Source organism: Eurytemora carolleeae, unplaced genomic scaffold (genome assembly GCF_000591075.1).
Source record: "Eurytemora carolleeae unplaced genomic scaffold, Eaff_2.0 scaffold1135, whole genome shotgun sequence".
Classification (NCBI taxonomy): domain Eukaryota; kingdom Metazoa; phylum Arthropoda; class Copepoda; order Calanoida; family Temoridae; genus Eurytemora; species Eurytemora carolleeae.
In genome coordinates this window covers 10,771-25,368 of record NW_019397144.1, presented here as the reverse complement: position 1 = coordinate 25,368, position 14,598 = coordinate 10,771, and the positions used below count along the sequence as shown (strand labels likewise).

The 14,598-nt window shown below is 31.5% G+C and overlaps 2 protein-coding genes across 2 annotated transcripts; both read left to right on the top strand.

Annotated features, from left to right (window-relative positions):
- Positions 1 to 7,744: 7,744 nt before the first annotated feature.
- Positions 7,745 to 9,196, top strand: LOC111712309 (uncharacterized). The gene is made up of 4 exons (XM_023486884.1): positions 7,745 to 7,821; positions 8,384 to 8,637; positions 8,827 to 8,905; positions 9,113 to 9,196. Exons 2-4 carry the CDS (start codon positions 8,393 to 8,395, stop codon positions 9,194 to 9,196), a joined length of 408 nt encoding a protein of 135 aa, XP_023342652.1. The 5' UTR covers positions 7,745 to 7,821; positions 8,384 to 8,392.
- A 1,614-nt stretch (positions 9,197 to 10,810) lies between these two features.
- LOC111712312 (uncharacterized) lies at positions 10,811 to 14,256 on the top strand. Its single transcript, XM_023486886.1, has 6 exons — positions 10,811 to 10,870; positions 11,081 to 11,295; positions 12,003 to 12,087; positions 12,215 to 12,290; positions 12,731 to 12,837; positions 13,927 to 14,256. Exons 1-6 carry the CDS (start codon positions 10,845 to 10,847, stop codon positions 14,048 to 14,050), a joined length of 633 nt encoding a protein of 210 aa, XP_023342654.1. The 5' UTR covers positions 10,811 to 10,844; the 3' UTR covers positions 14,051 to 14,256.
- The last annotated feature ends 342 nt before the right edge of the window (positions 14,257 to 14,598 follow it).

Genomic DNA, 14,598 nt, shown 5'->3' with positions numbered 1-14,598 from the left:
AAACATACTCCTTCTGAAACATACTCCTTCTGAAACATACTCCTTCTGAAACTTAAACTCCTTCTGAAACTTAAACTCCTTCTGAAACATACTTCTTCTGAAACAAACTCCTTCTGAAACTTACTCCTTCTGAAACATACTCCTTCTGAAACATACTACTTCCGATACAAACTCCTTCTGATACAAACTCCTTCTGAAACTTAAACTCCTTCTGAAACATACTCCTTATGAAACATACTCCTTCTGAAACAAACTCCTTCTGAAACATACTCCTTCTGAAACATACACCTTCTGAAACATACTCCTTCTGAAACAAACTACTTCTGAAACTGAAACTCCTTCTGAAACAAACTCGTTCTGAAACATACTCCTTCTGAAACAAATTCCTTAAAAAACGTACTCCTTTTGAAACAAACTTATTCTGAAACATACTCCTTCTGAAACAAACTCCTTCTGAAACAAACTCCTTCTGAAACATACTCTGTCTGAAACAAACTCCTTTCGAAACAAACTCCTTATGAAACAAACATCTTCTGAAACGTACTCCTTCTGAAACAAACTCCGTCTAAAACATCATCCTGCTGAAACAAACTCCTTCTAAAACATAATCCTTCTGAAACATAATCCTGCTGAAACAAAGTCCATTCTGAAACAAACGTCTTTTGAAACAAACTCCGTCTGAAACAAACTCCTTCTAGAACATAATCCTTCTGAAACAAACTCCTTCTGAAACAAACCTCTGCTAAAGCAAACTCGTTCTGAAACAAACTTCGAAAATAAACTCCTTCTGAAAAAAACTCCTAATGAATAAAACTTCTGCTGAAACAAACTACTTCCGAAACAAACTCCTTTTTCATTAACAAACTTCTTCTGAAACAAACTTCTAATGAAACAAATTCAAGATAAAAAACTTCTGAAACAAACTCCTTCTGAAACAAACTCCTCCTAAAACAAACTCCTTCTGATACAAACTCCTTCTGATACAAACTCCTTTTAAAACAAACTCTGCTGAAACAAAATTCAACTGAAACAAACTCCTGAAAAAGTAATTCTAAAGATTTAACAGTGCTAGGCCCGCCAGTATTTTCTAGATGCAGTGCTAGCTCGCCTCCCATTGTCCTGTGCTGCCTTATGAGGCCTACCTTCGAACCCAGCTGGATTAAAAAATTAAATTTTAATTTGATTTTTAGAAATTTAATGAGTTTTCAAGAGTTTTTCACGGAAACCTGTGTTAACATAATAAAAGTCTAATCTTTATTTTTTCTATAAAATATGTTTATTTTTTTCTCTCTCTATATTTCCTAGGGCAACACCAAATCTATTTTTTTTGGTCAAATCAGTCTATTCTCTGGGGAAGAAAGGATTTTTAAATTTTACAAATGTGTAAATATAATTTTTGTTTTTGTCTGAAGTCAGCTGGGTACGCTTGTCTAATGTAAACAAATGAGAACGTATTGATAATGGCAAAATTTCTGCTTTCTAATTTTTGTTAAAGATTTTTATAAATTGAATACTGAATAATCTGGACAAAAATCTACAAGTCTTAATAAAACTGCAAATTTTAAATATTCTTTTTAGATTAGCGTGGTGGTTTCAGTGCACAATTAGGCTTGCATTATACTTATGCATCGTGTATACTAATTATATACTAGCTCTGAGAACATATTGGCAGAATATCCTTGCAAAATGGTCTTTTTTTATTGTTATATATTGTCAAGGTCATGGGAGGGGGGTAAAATATTGACAAACATTCATTTTATTCTTCTTTACTTCTGTACTCACTGTGATTTAAAGTTTAATCCCATTTCGGACTAACACGTCTCTTTTACCCAAAAAGTCTGGGACCCCACTCTATTGCCTTATTAAGGTACACATCTATAACATTTGATACCTTTATATGGACTCTTCTTTAAAAATTTGAAAAAATGAAAATTGGCAAAACTCCAAATATTTGTTGAAAAATTTAATTGTTTGTAAAAAAAGTGCAAAAAATAAAAGTGCGCGAAACATAACAAATTGCACAAAATTTGTTCGCAAAAATTAGGCAATCTGCTTCCTGTTGTTTAAGGCTTTCAAAAGAGTTATAAAGTGTTGAAATCCAGGAAATTGATGTAGGTCATAATATAGATGATTTAGTCTGGTATACCTAATAATACATTCAGGCAGTAGGTATAAAAGTCTCATTTTAAGAACCTAAAGAGAGGGGCATTTGTTGTCTAGAAAAATTTGAACAGCCTCAAACCAATACTTTTTAAGTTGTCATTGGCCGACTGGCGACTATACTAATTGTTATACATTTATGCTTGTATTGGTTTAACTGTAATCACAGTTTTCTATACGACAACTGAAAGTCTATAAATTACATAATATTTTTTATTCTATAATTAGTTATTTATCGAATTAGAACTTATTATCTATTGATTGGTTTATTCTACACACATGAATGAGTTCTTCTATCAAGTTTTCACATGATTCTACCTAGTACGTTAATATGCCAATTAATTAATCAACATGAGAGTAATCATTAAAATTTGTTGATTGAACGACTTTTTCACTTTTTACAAATCTAACAGAATCAACATCCCCCCCACCAAAGTGATTTCTGATTTCCTAACTACCCCTTCGGGTAATTATGTAAAATAACATTCCGCGCCCTTGCTATTCTTATTTTAAAATTAAAAGACAAATAAGATATATATAAATAGGAACAAAAAGTTTTTTCCTTACTTTTTATTTGAATTTTTTTTGTCTCTTATATTACACAATTCAAATGAAATATTTGCAGTTTTTGATAATATTTACTTTAAACTAAAAGATTGAAATCTTATATTGTTTTCAATCACAACTCCTCTTATTGAAGAAAAAAAGAAAGTTCTAAGTTTAAAATATGTAACCAGAGCTGAAAACTTTAGAATGTGATATCCTTAATCACAATTACTTAATCTGAGTATCCAATGGACACACTTTTGATTTTCTTAAACCGTTATTTCTTTGATATATAGTAGAGAAAAATCAAAAACCGATTTTTTTTAAATTATGAGACTCCCTCCCGTTTCTGTATATAATCTTAAATGGCGCGCAAAATTTCAAATTTATCAGCTTCATATATGCAACTCTGATTGGTTGAATTTTATACACGTTTCAGGATACAAGTACATGATTAGGTAAGTCTCGATATTAAGAAAGATAGGGAATCAAACATTAATCTCGATATCCACCATTCTAAAGTTTTCAGCTCAGATAAAATTCTGTTCTTTTACTTCTTCTTACTTCGAGATCATAAAGTGGTATCTTAAATGTTGCATAAATATTGTATTCTCCAAAATAGCTTTTATTTTGTAAAACATGTCACAGAAACACGATGACGCCATTTAAATCTGCGTCATCATATATTTTAAGCTCTTATTATTTAGACATTTCAAAAGAATCGCAGTGTGCACTTCGACCTTCTACATTCAGTATTCCTCCAATTCTGCAAACACATATATGTGGTTTCAGAAATTTACTTTATTACAATGCATACCCGTAGTTTTCCAAACCTGACCTATTCCTAGCTAATCAAATTCTGTTATCAATTTCTCATATCTAAAATTACATATCTATATAGATAAAGTAGTAATCTCTGTTTGTATGTCTGTCATAGTTAACTTCGGTTAATTTCAAGTACCGTACCCACTTTCAAGGAGCAAGAGCAAGCTATACTGTACACACACAGTACAGTGAGCCCATTGAACGAATTCTGATGGGGGAACTCGGTAGAACCACGGATATGTTCTAGTTTGAGTTAGCAAACCTGGGTTAACAAACTAGTCTTTGATACATACAACCATAGTTTAACTCACTGGTGTCCACTCCTGTATGCCGAGCCCATTAGAGCCTGATCCAATCAGGGTTCAATCACGTGTTTGATGTCTATTCTGAACCAATAAAAATAGTATGGCGGTAACATCTATCTTTCTATCTATCTCATCCAATTAGAGTTATGAATCTTTTAATTAGCACTATCTGTAAATGGAAATATTTAATTCTCCTGAAACTGTAGTGTGTCGATTGTAAGTAGTTTAGTAACTATATTTAAGTCTACATTTTAAGACTACTAGGCTATCAGGGCGTTTAGCGCCAATATTCTATTTCAACTTTTAATTGTTGCTCAGTCCTTCATCATTTTTTCTTAGATAAACAATAATAATCTTATTTTGCGGATTTAAATGTTGTTTTCGTGGGTTTTCAAATTTATACAAAAATCTAATTTTTTTTACAGACAACTTTGTGTACTTCATGAGCATTCATAAAACTTCCCTAGGGTCATGTCANCAAACAGACTATTTACAGCATTAGACTTGCAAAAAGACTATTTACAGCATTAGACTTTCAAACAGACTATTTACAGCATTAGACTTGCAAACAGACTATTTATCCAAATCTATATCTGAGTTCACAATACAGTTTATAGTACATAAAGAAGAACTAAATAAGGTAAATAATCTATTAGATTTTTATGAAAATAGAAAATATGAAAGAGAGAGTAAACAAATTATTTATTACTTACAATTTATTCGCCGTCATTCTTAATGCTGAAAAACAGTGTGTCAAAGAAACAACAGAAACTGCAGATGAAAGCAAAATTCTTTATACATTTAAACTTTTAATGACATTGTTAAGATCTTTTAAAACATTTGTATTTTACCTTCACGTTCTTTTAAAGCATTCTCTGAAAAAGTTAAGGCGTTGAACTCCTTTGATTTTAATTATACCCCTTGCTTAAGATTCTTCTAAAAATCTAAAAATTACTTTAAGAATTTCCAGACAAGAAAAACCAAATAGTTTGCTATCATATTCATGTTAACACTGTGATTTGTTTAAGCAACATTTTAATATGATTACAAAAAGTTAGCTTTTTTTCCACACTCTAATCTGTCAAATTGTTATGGATAGTTTGCTGTGTATGAAGTAATCATGATGCAAGTTCTCATAAATTATTATTTATGAATTTTATTCAATTAAACTTTATATTTTCATATTCTGAGCAAATATTAAAATTATAAAAAAGTATGTTTTTAACAACCCTGTTAATTTATTCTTTGTAGACCCTCAAATAACCCTCTATGCCCGTCATACAACGGTATCCTTAAAAACTTATTTGGATAGAAAATTTGAAAAATCATGACGTGGTTTACTGACTTAAAAGGTGTTTAATTCCGATAGTTTCTCCTTTGTTTTTTATTAGCAAGAAACCACAAATAAAAATAAACAGTTAAAATAATCAGCGTTCAATGCGATGCAAGGGTACAATTGTAAATCAGGCATTGTCATCTTTGCAGTGAGGGTCACTTGAAATTACGCTTACAGTCCCTTTAATAAAGTTTTAAATATTCTTAACAGATCTCTTTTAGTATTTAGAGAGCGTAGAAGAATACTTGAATCCAGGGGAGGATAGTTCTAACATTGGAACCAGGTATATTTAATATTTGAGTACAGGGGAGGATAGTTCTAACATTGGAACCAGGTATATTTAATATTTGAATCCAGGGGAGGATAGTTCTAACATTGGAACCAGGTATATTAAATATTTGAATCCAGGGGAGGATAGTTCTAACATTGGAACCAGGTATATTTAATATTTGAATCCAGGGGAGGATAGTTCTTACTTTACTGTAATCTGTTTTTGATATTAGACAAGCATGATTTAGAATTTCCCAAAAAAAAAAATGCATTGTATTCTTTATAGTGTTCATGAACAAACCCAGAAAAATTGTTTTATGTGCTTAGATCAATCTTATCTGAGATAGAAGATGTTTTGGCTTACGGACACAAATATCAACATAGTTTTAACAAACGACAAGTTAACCTGAGGTAAAGAGGCTCATCACAACTAGGTTACATGTGAATGTAAAAGAGACTTAATGGGACTATGGTTGTTATTTCAAGTGAAACTCCATCTGAAAAGGGCCATGTCCAATTCACAACGGTGCCTTTTATTCATGGTCAGGCAAAGCTTTTTAGAGTACCGTGAATCAGTCATGTCACACTACAAATAGAGGCAGGTCATTTGAAATTACGCCTAGATTCCTTTCTGTTGATCAACTACAGGGTGTCTCAATAAACATGGGAATTGAGAGACGATTTAAATATCGTCTTTGATTTCAGATAATTGATAAATGACATAAAGTGCATGAAAAAGAGATTGAAAGTCTAATGAGATTTCCAAAATGTGGTCTATACCTTCTTTTTATCTTTAAAATTGACAAAGATATTAAACATTTGAACAGTTTCGTTAATTTTTAGTAAACAGGAATCTGGACAAATTTCTAATATCTCCGTCAATTTTGAAGGTAAGAAAATGGTAGACCACAATTTGGAAACCCCGAGACTAGTTGTTTTCGGTTTGACATGTTTAAACTGTGATACTGCAAAATTTAGTTTACGAAATAATCCCTCATGGCAAAAAGACGAGATAGAAGTCTTCATTTAATTCCTATGTTTATTGGGACACCCTGTATATTCTGTTTTGGATAAACCATACTAAAGAATATATCGGTACTATTCTTATTCCGATCCTGGAACTGCAGAGGAAACCCTGGATTCCTTTTTAACCCCCTTTTTATACTGCATGAACCGTAAAATAACACTTTCTTGATCTGAAAACAAGAGATTTCTTTAATTATTGTTTTGAGAATCATCGTTACACAATGATGTTGAAACAAGATTGGCTAGAAATAAATCTAAACCTTGAACCACGGGTATTTTTCGATGGTTTCGCGGTTTAAACAGATTCCTTATACAATCCTTACACGGTAAACTGTTCATGGTTCAATAGATATGAGGTAGAGGGTGATACATCAATGTTTTTATACAATCAAAAACAAATGAACACCTAGAATCTAATCTTATATTGGACTTGCACAGATTTCTCTGTAAGTAATTTCTTTAATTAGATTGAAATCCACATTTAGAGCTTTAAAACTTTATATTTTTGAAATCTATATATCTTTATATTTCTGAGTTTTTAGTTTCATAGATTTCAAATATGTTCTTTTTTTGGTGGTTTCTAAGATATTTATATCGTTATTAAATTTAAGATATATAAGTTAGGTGATCGAAACAAATCTTGTTTTAAAGATTTAAAAAAATATATAAAAATTAAGCGCTGAAGATTTTCATTCACATCATTTTTTAAGATCTTGTGTCTTTTTAAAGATTTATTTCAAAAGCTATTTTTGAATTTTCTAAGGAAAATATGGTTCAAGAGAACTCTCGGAATTAATTATTTACAACTACAGGGTGTCTCTAAAAAGTGTATTTACAACTACAGGGTGTCTCTAAAAAGTGTATTTAATTGTACTTTAAAGTGTTTCTCGTAAGTCCAATCGTAAATCGTAAGGGGTGCTAGGTGTTTTCCCAAGGGCAAATTTCCAAAGTGGCAACTTCCCAAATGTGCAATTTCCCAAGAGGCAACTTCCCAAAGGTTAGGTTAGGCCTTTTGAGGCTTGGGAAGTTGCCGCTTGGGAAATTACAAAGTTGGGAAGTTGTCACTTGGGAAAATACCCTGCGTAAGTTGCCGCTTGGGAAATAAACCTTCTTAAAACAGAATTCATAGTTTGAAGTATCAAAGGTCTACGATATCTGGTTGCAAAGATATGGGGACTAAAGATCTGAATTTGTGGCAAAAACTCGTTTCCTTTGCAAGTTCAGTTTATGTTTTTAATAATTGTTTACAAAATGGTTCTGTGAGTACTGCAGGGGGGCTTCTATGAACCTGATTGGTTAAATACAGATCTTATTGGAGATTTTGGAAAGAAGGTTTCCAGTACTGTGAATAAGGTAACGATTAAATATTGCTCCTTAGGAAACATATTTGTCATAAGGATTATACAGAGTACCAGAGTACCAGAGTACCAGAGTACCAGAGTACCTTAATCAAAACTATTTATATCCCCATGTGCATAATCTGATATGAGAATTTTTTACAGACCTTTGGATTTATTTAAATTCTCTTTTTGAACATTTCATCACTTTCATCACTTTCTTGCAAATTTATGCTGAATTCAGACTCGAAATTGATTTTTCTTTGTGAAAGATTTTGATAGATTTTCGTGCGCTAATTCAAATTATTTTCAAAATTTTTAAATAACATGCATGAAATTTTCCAATTAATTATTTTGTATATGTAGTAATTTTTTGATTTAATTTTTGGCCCATTGGAAAATGTTTTTTACTTAAATAATTAAAATTTAGCATAAAGTCTATTTAACATGTTTACTATTGAGATCTGGTGGGCGGTTAGCTGATCACCCAGCTACTAATTATACTTAATCCTTATCAATAATTTCTGAGTAATTATATTTCAGATTTATCCGTTTAATCTGTGCTTAAACTGTTCTAGTTTGCTGCCATGACAATTCAAGAAAACGGCCAGATAGAAACCACAACTAGCGGCAGCCGTTTTCCGTACACATACGTGAGAAAATCAACTCCTAAACCAAAACCTGAAATCGTTTTCAATTTTCCGACAGCAGCGGAGACGAAAATGACGGACAAAACTACGGAGATTAGTGAGAAGAAAACGAAAACAGGAAAAAGAAGAGATGGCGGATTTTCATCTGAAAACGATTTTTTTGCTGAGCTTTCATCTCTCAGGGATCTTTTCATTATTCTACACTCTACACTACACTATACTACACTACACTACACTACACTACACTACAATACAATACAATACAATACAATACACTAAATTACACTACACTACACTACACTACACTACAATACACTACAATACACTTCAATACACTACACTACACTAAATTCGTAACTAATAATGATTAGAGGAAATAAGAACGAGCTAAATGTCGTATTTGTTGACGGAATTCCGACCAGCCAAGCAGATCTGTTGGTTACAACTAAGGAAATCAATATGAAATCCATTTCTTAGTCTGAGTCTCTCAAGCATACAATGAAAACTATAAAGATATTATACAACATGAATTACACTTTAAAAAATATTCGTTTTAGAGTCTAAGTTCCATAAAATATTAATTTTTAGACATCTTACTAGTTTTAACAACAAATCTATATTTTTGTGAATGAATAATATTTGATTTGTCTGCTCTAGTCTCCGTTTGATGTTATCTCCGTAAATAATCTGCTAACACCAGATGTAGATGAGAAAACACGTGTCAAGCTAAACAAGGTATAACTGTGCACGTGTTAAATTAATAGTAATAATAATAATAATAATAATACTACTAATAATAATAATAATAAACAAACGTTTAATCAGTACCAAACTTGTTAAAAAAGACCTTAAAAAAACGTTAAATGTAGGGTTTCCAATGCATGGGTATTTTACTTGCGCGCACGTGAATTTAGTTGCATGCAATTCCGTAACAATTGCGCACATTAGTGCGTAATTTCGTCCAACTTTCTTGCATTTGTGTTTCAATTTTTTGAGAATGTGTAATCTAAGCCTAATGGAACGCACTGAAATCCAGACAACTCTGAAAGTTGGTCATCAAGTTTAAGAAATCCTCGACTTTCAAGTGTCGCACCGCCATAGCCTTTGGTTTTACCTTACAAACTCACAAATACTTTTTTGTAGCACTAAACATATTTAATTAAAAAAGCAATTTACTTGTTTCTAGCGTAAGTTTGATTATTTTATAATATTCATATACAGCATGATAACTAGAAAACTCTGGCAAAAGAAGACGACTTTTAGAGTATAGGTCTGCTTTAACTGAATAAGTTATTTAATAGGTCACTAATTAAAGTTTTTTTTGTTGCTTTATAACGACACTGAAATGCTGTCTTCCTATACCGTGAAGATTGTAACGACACTGTAATGTTGTAATTTTGTCTTCCTATACCGTGAAGATTGAAACGACACTGTAATGTTGTAATTTTGTCTTCCTATACCGTGAAGATTGAAACGACACTGTAATGTTGTAATGTTGTCTTCCTATACCGTGAAGATTGAAACGACACTGTAATGTTGTAATGTTGTCTTCCTATTCCATGAATTACAATTTTAACCACAAAATGTAGTATATCAAATTATTAATTAAATTAGTAGCTTAACCACAAGAAAATTTAAATTGGAAAAATTTCAAGAGACCCTCGATTATTTTAAAATCTACAGAGATAGCTTCTCATCTTTCCATTCTTGTTTCTGCTGCATAAGTTTGTGAGTCATAATTCAAAAGTATTGATTTCTTTTGCCTTTACAAAGCAATTCCACTGCACGCAATTCCCCGCATTTGCCCAATTTTGTGCAATTCCGCACAATTCCACACAATTCCGCGCAATTCCGTAAATATTTAATTGCTTCCCTGTTCGCAATTATAAACCAATCCCGCGCAATGAAATGGCGCAAGATTAAGCAATCATTTCCCGTAACTGCGCACAACGGAATCCCGATTGGAAACCCTAGTTAACTGTACGATTGTCAACTGTATGTAAATAATGAAAAATAGCGTCACCATATATGTTTGCAAAACATACTACTAGTTTTGCTTGCAACTAATTTCGCTTGCAAAATGTAAAAGTATATAAAAATTAAAGTTAAAAAAATAATAATAATATTCATAATTAGCAGAAGTGCCCTGCGTTGCGTTGAAACACTTAAAAAGATTGAATTAATAAAAAAATATTGCATATTTAAAAAAAAATATAAAAAATGTCAGCCAATTTGGTTTAGCAGTTTGACCTGTTATAGCTAACATATATATAAATATATATACAAGAGCAAAATGCTTTATTATATATTTAGATAACAATAAAAAATATCACTACTATGATATATCTAAACCTTTAGAAATAATTTGCTCCGTGGAGTGCAGACTGGGATGAAATCTCTAATGGGAAATCTCAGGTATAGAATTATAGTAAATATAAATAGCAAATATATCTAAGTTTTTAAACTTCACATTTTATTAAAAAATATATATATTAATAGATATTAAGTATATAAATCCGCTTGATCATTTATGTTGGAGCATTGCAATTGGTTTAAATTGGTTTTAAATGGTTGTTTGTGCAATTTTTACAATTAAAAGTGACCAGTCCCTCTATCTGATTTTAGAAACATGTTCGGATCTGTCACTAAACGAATGATGAATGTTCGTCCTTCAATAAATTCTCTTCTTTCCTCCAGTCCTAGTTTAGAACCTATTCTTTCCAACCCCCTCCCCGCCTCCTCTCATCCCACCGCCAACCCACACCCACCCGCCGTTCTTCATACAGCTGTCCACGGCGGAGATAGTGAGCGTTCAATTGGAATAGGAATTAGAAAATTAGGTAAAACAATAAAAAAATGTAGGTATGACAAATTAAATTTTTGCTATCAAAACGTTTTTATTTGCCAAACGCGTTTTATTATAAAATTCAAATAATCTAATTAATTTATAACAATAACTAAACAGATTTTATAACAAAATAAATAATTAAGCCTACCTGCGCATTTTTGACAGTGAATACAGTGCACAACATGATTGGTTGTCAGAAATCTTCAGTGGAAAGTATTTAAATAAAAACAACTTTAAACACTGAGCATTATGATGTTAAAATGATATGTGATATAAAAACTACTATTTTTTATAATTACTAAAGTGTACATGTGCAGTGGATAATATCAAGACGACCTGGCACTTTTGCTAACTAGAAAATTTTGTTTTTTCCACAAACTCTGATTTTCTCCTTTCTCTATGCAACCCGATGTTTTAGACCTTTGATATTTCAAACTAGAAATTCTTTTAGATTAAATAGTCCAAGTTCTAACATCGAGATTGAAAAGATATGAAATTAAACATTTGAGTTTGTTGCAAAAACTCAAACCCTTTAGTTTACACTGTACACTGAATAGCTTAGTCTCATAAACTATATTTAATATAAAGACGACTTGGCGTTATCGACATTATTGGCGTTGAAAAGCTACAAGATTGTGTTTCAAAATCCATCTTTTTACGCTGATTTTTAAGAGCTTCTAAAAAATGTCTGAATTGTAGAAACTGGACTGATTCCTCCAAGATACAAACAGAAAGATATTTCTCTGAAGGAGGATTTCTTTTCCCAGGAAATGTTAAAAATGAGGTAGAATCAATGAAAAATATAATTTCTTTAAACAAATTAAACTTACGGAACTTTTAAGTTACCAAGAAATCATTTTTGCATTGTATTCCATTGTAAAAGAAAATTTTATATGAAATTTGTTTTGCAGAAAATTATTTCCCAGTGAGAAAAAAATTGACAGATCTGGAGCTGATTCCACGGGAACACGTAGAAACACTAGAAAGGTAATAAAATATTTTATATCCCTAAAGTCATCACATTATTTCCCTTGCCCTTCGGGATTTAATGTCCCTAGTGACCACTTTTTTCCACTGGCATGCCTTCAAGCGTGATACAGTCAAAATCATATATAAAGAGGACATCGGAAGAATTTACAGGATGTCGTCTTGAATTCGAATTTGAAGCTGTATATATTACCAATTCTGTTTTTAAAGGTCTTTAGTCAGGTGGACCTGAATCTTTATCTATAAAATAAAACAAGACATTCGTATTTTTAATATATATATATGTTGCCTATAGCCAGCCAAACGGCTGGACCGAATGGGCTGAAATTTTTGTGTACACTCATGGGTGGCCGTGCACATAGGCTAAACAAATTCGAAAATGTTTTTTTTTCCATGGGCAACGCCGGGCCCTTCAGCTGGTCTAAAATAAAAATGTTTAGGAAAAAGTTTCTGAAAATCGGAACTGGAGTTTCCGAGGGAATAGAAGAAGTAATGTTCCGAGTAAAATTATCCGAGGACTGCAGAGGAAAAAGGAAATAGATTCAAGGTCAGAAAAAAAAAATTTAAACCTAAAAAAGTGTATTATTGCAATGTTTATTTATGGAACACTTTTTTTCTGATAAATTATCCGGGACTGAATTAAATGAATTTGAGCTATGTCGCTGAACTATCTATATAACCGTCTATTTAACACTCTAAATATACTTCAGTAATCTGCGAATGAATATATAGTGTGGGTTTAAGCATGGTATTTGTAGCTCTTAAATGTAGTAATTATCTAGAGTATACGGACAAACCATGAATCACCAATTCAAGACATGAGGATTTGTTCATGTTCAGCTTTAGACAATAACTACATTGCAGAATTTGAATTTCCCTATACTACAACTTAATAAAAGGTGTGCTTAAAGGGACTATTAAGGAAAACTGAAAGGGGGTATAGGCTATAATGAAACCCAAGTGACTAAGAAGTTGATTGAAACCCTTGTGAGTTCTATCTGAGGTTCCTGTATCGAGAAATTGATAAAAAACTGTGTCAAATTTATACCAAAATCAGTATATACCAAATGTTGTATAACAATAGTAGGATTAAACAGATCATATTCAGCAAATACGCAACCAATCTGAAAACGACGATATCCCAGAAGAGCCTAAGTAATTTAGGTTTGCTCTTATTATTATTTTATAATTTTAATTTTTCTCATAATTCTCGAGTATTCTTTCATAGAGAATCAAGTTATATCTTTCAAAAAAGAAAAATGATTAAATTCAAATAATAATAGGAGCAAACTTAAGTTGCTAAGGCTCCTCTGGGATATCGTTGTTTTCAGATTAGTTGCGTATTTACTAAATATGATCTGTTTCATTCTACCGTTTTTATACAAAATTTGGTATATACCGCTTTTGGTATAAAGACACAGTTTTTCATCAGTTTCTCGAGACAGGAACATCAGATAGATTTCGCAAGAGTTTCGATCAACTCCGAAGTAACTTAGGTTTCAGCCTATACCCCTTTTCAGTTTTCCTTTACAGTCCCTTTAAAATGCCGATTCTGTGCATAAAAAATCAATGAAATCCGTTATCAAAATTTCTCATGCTGTAGATACTAGATATCATCTTTCTGATTATTGAACAGGAGAAACCATGGAGAGGATAAAAAGAGAAGAGTAGAAGACACAGAGAAGAGTTGGGGAGGAAGAATGGATATAGGAGAAAATAGAAAACAATGGACGGATCTATTAATGTCTCCAACAAATTAGAAATAAGAAAAAAAAATTCGAAATTTACATTTTTAAGGAAAATAATGTTTTCTTTGTGTAGTTAAAAATCTTAGTATAGACAATTTTATTTTTATGATTTTTATTTATTATTTTAATAAAATATTTTCATAAGTAAATCTAGCCTGCCATTGTATTTCATATTGTAATGTAAAAATTGCACTAAATATGGTTTTGTAAAATCAGACTTAATTACTTCTTTTCAGGACAAATGTGTACTGTATGTATATGTAACGTGAACGCTCAACGTTAACGTTAACGTTAACGGTGCTTATATGATTATATCTATCGTTAACGTACATCTTACGTTAGCGTTTTATGGCAACTAGGCTTTTAGGGCGCTTCGCGTCCATCTTCTATTTAAATTGTGAACGTGTTCTTTTGTTTACATTTTAAAACAAAGAAGAAAAAAATTTTGCGGAATTTTAAAAAAAAATTCACGGATTTTCAAGAATTTAAATTTTTTTACAAAATTAAAAACCTTTAAAGCACATTTTTTTAAAGATTTTTATCATTCATAAACCTGCCCT

What these genes read in the sequence shown, in the direction of transcription:
- LOC111712309 (XM_023486884.1), top strand. Translation starts at nt 8,393, where the DNA reads ATGACAATTCAAGAAAACGGCCAGATAGAAACCACAACTAGCGGCAGC. An exon ending in GCTGAGCTTTCATCTCTCAG is followed by an intron (nt 8,638 to 8,826) that starts GGATCTTTTCAT and finishes AATAATGATTAG; the next exon opens with AGGAAATAAGAACGAGCTAA. An exon ending in ATCTGTTGGTTACAACTAAG is followed by an intron (nt 8,906 to 9,112) that starts GAAATCAATATG and finishes TGTCTGCTCTAG; the next exon opens with TCTCCGTTTGATGTTATCTC.
- LOC111712312 (XM_023486886.1), top strand. Translation starts at nt 10,845, where the DNA reads ATGAAATCTCTAATGGGAAATCTCAG. An exon ending in AATAGGAATTAGAAAATTAG is followed by an intron (nt 11,296 to 12,002) that starts GTAAAACAATAA and finishes TCTGAATTGTAG; the next exon opens with AAACTGGACTGATTCCTCCA. An exon ending in CAGGAAATGTTAAAAATGAG is followed by an intron (nt 12,088 to 12,214) that starts GTAGAATCAATG and finishes TTTGTTTTGCAG; the next exon opens with AAAATTATTTCCCAGTGAGA.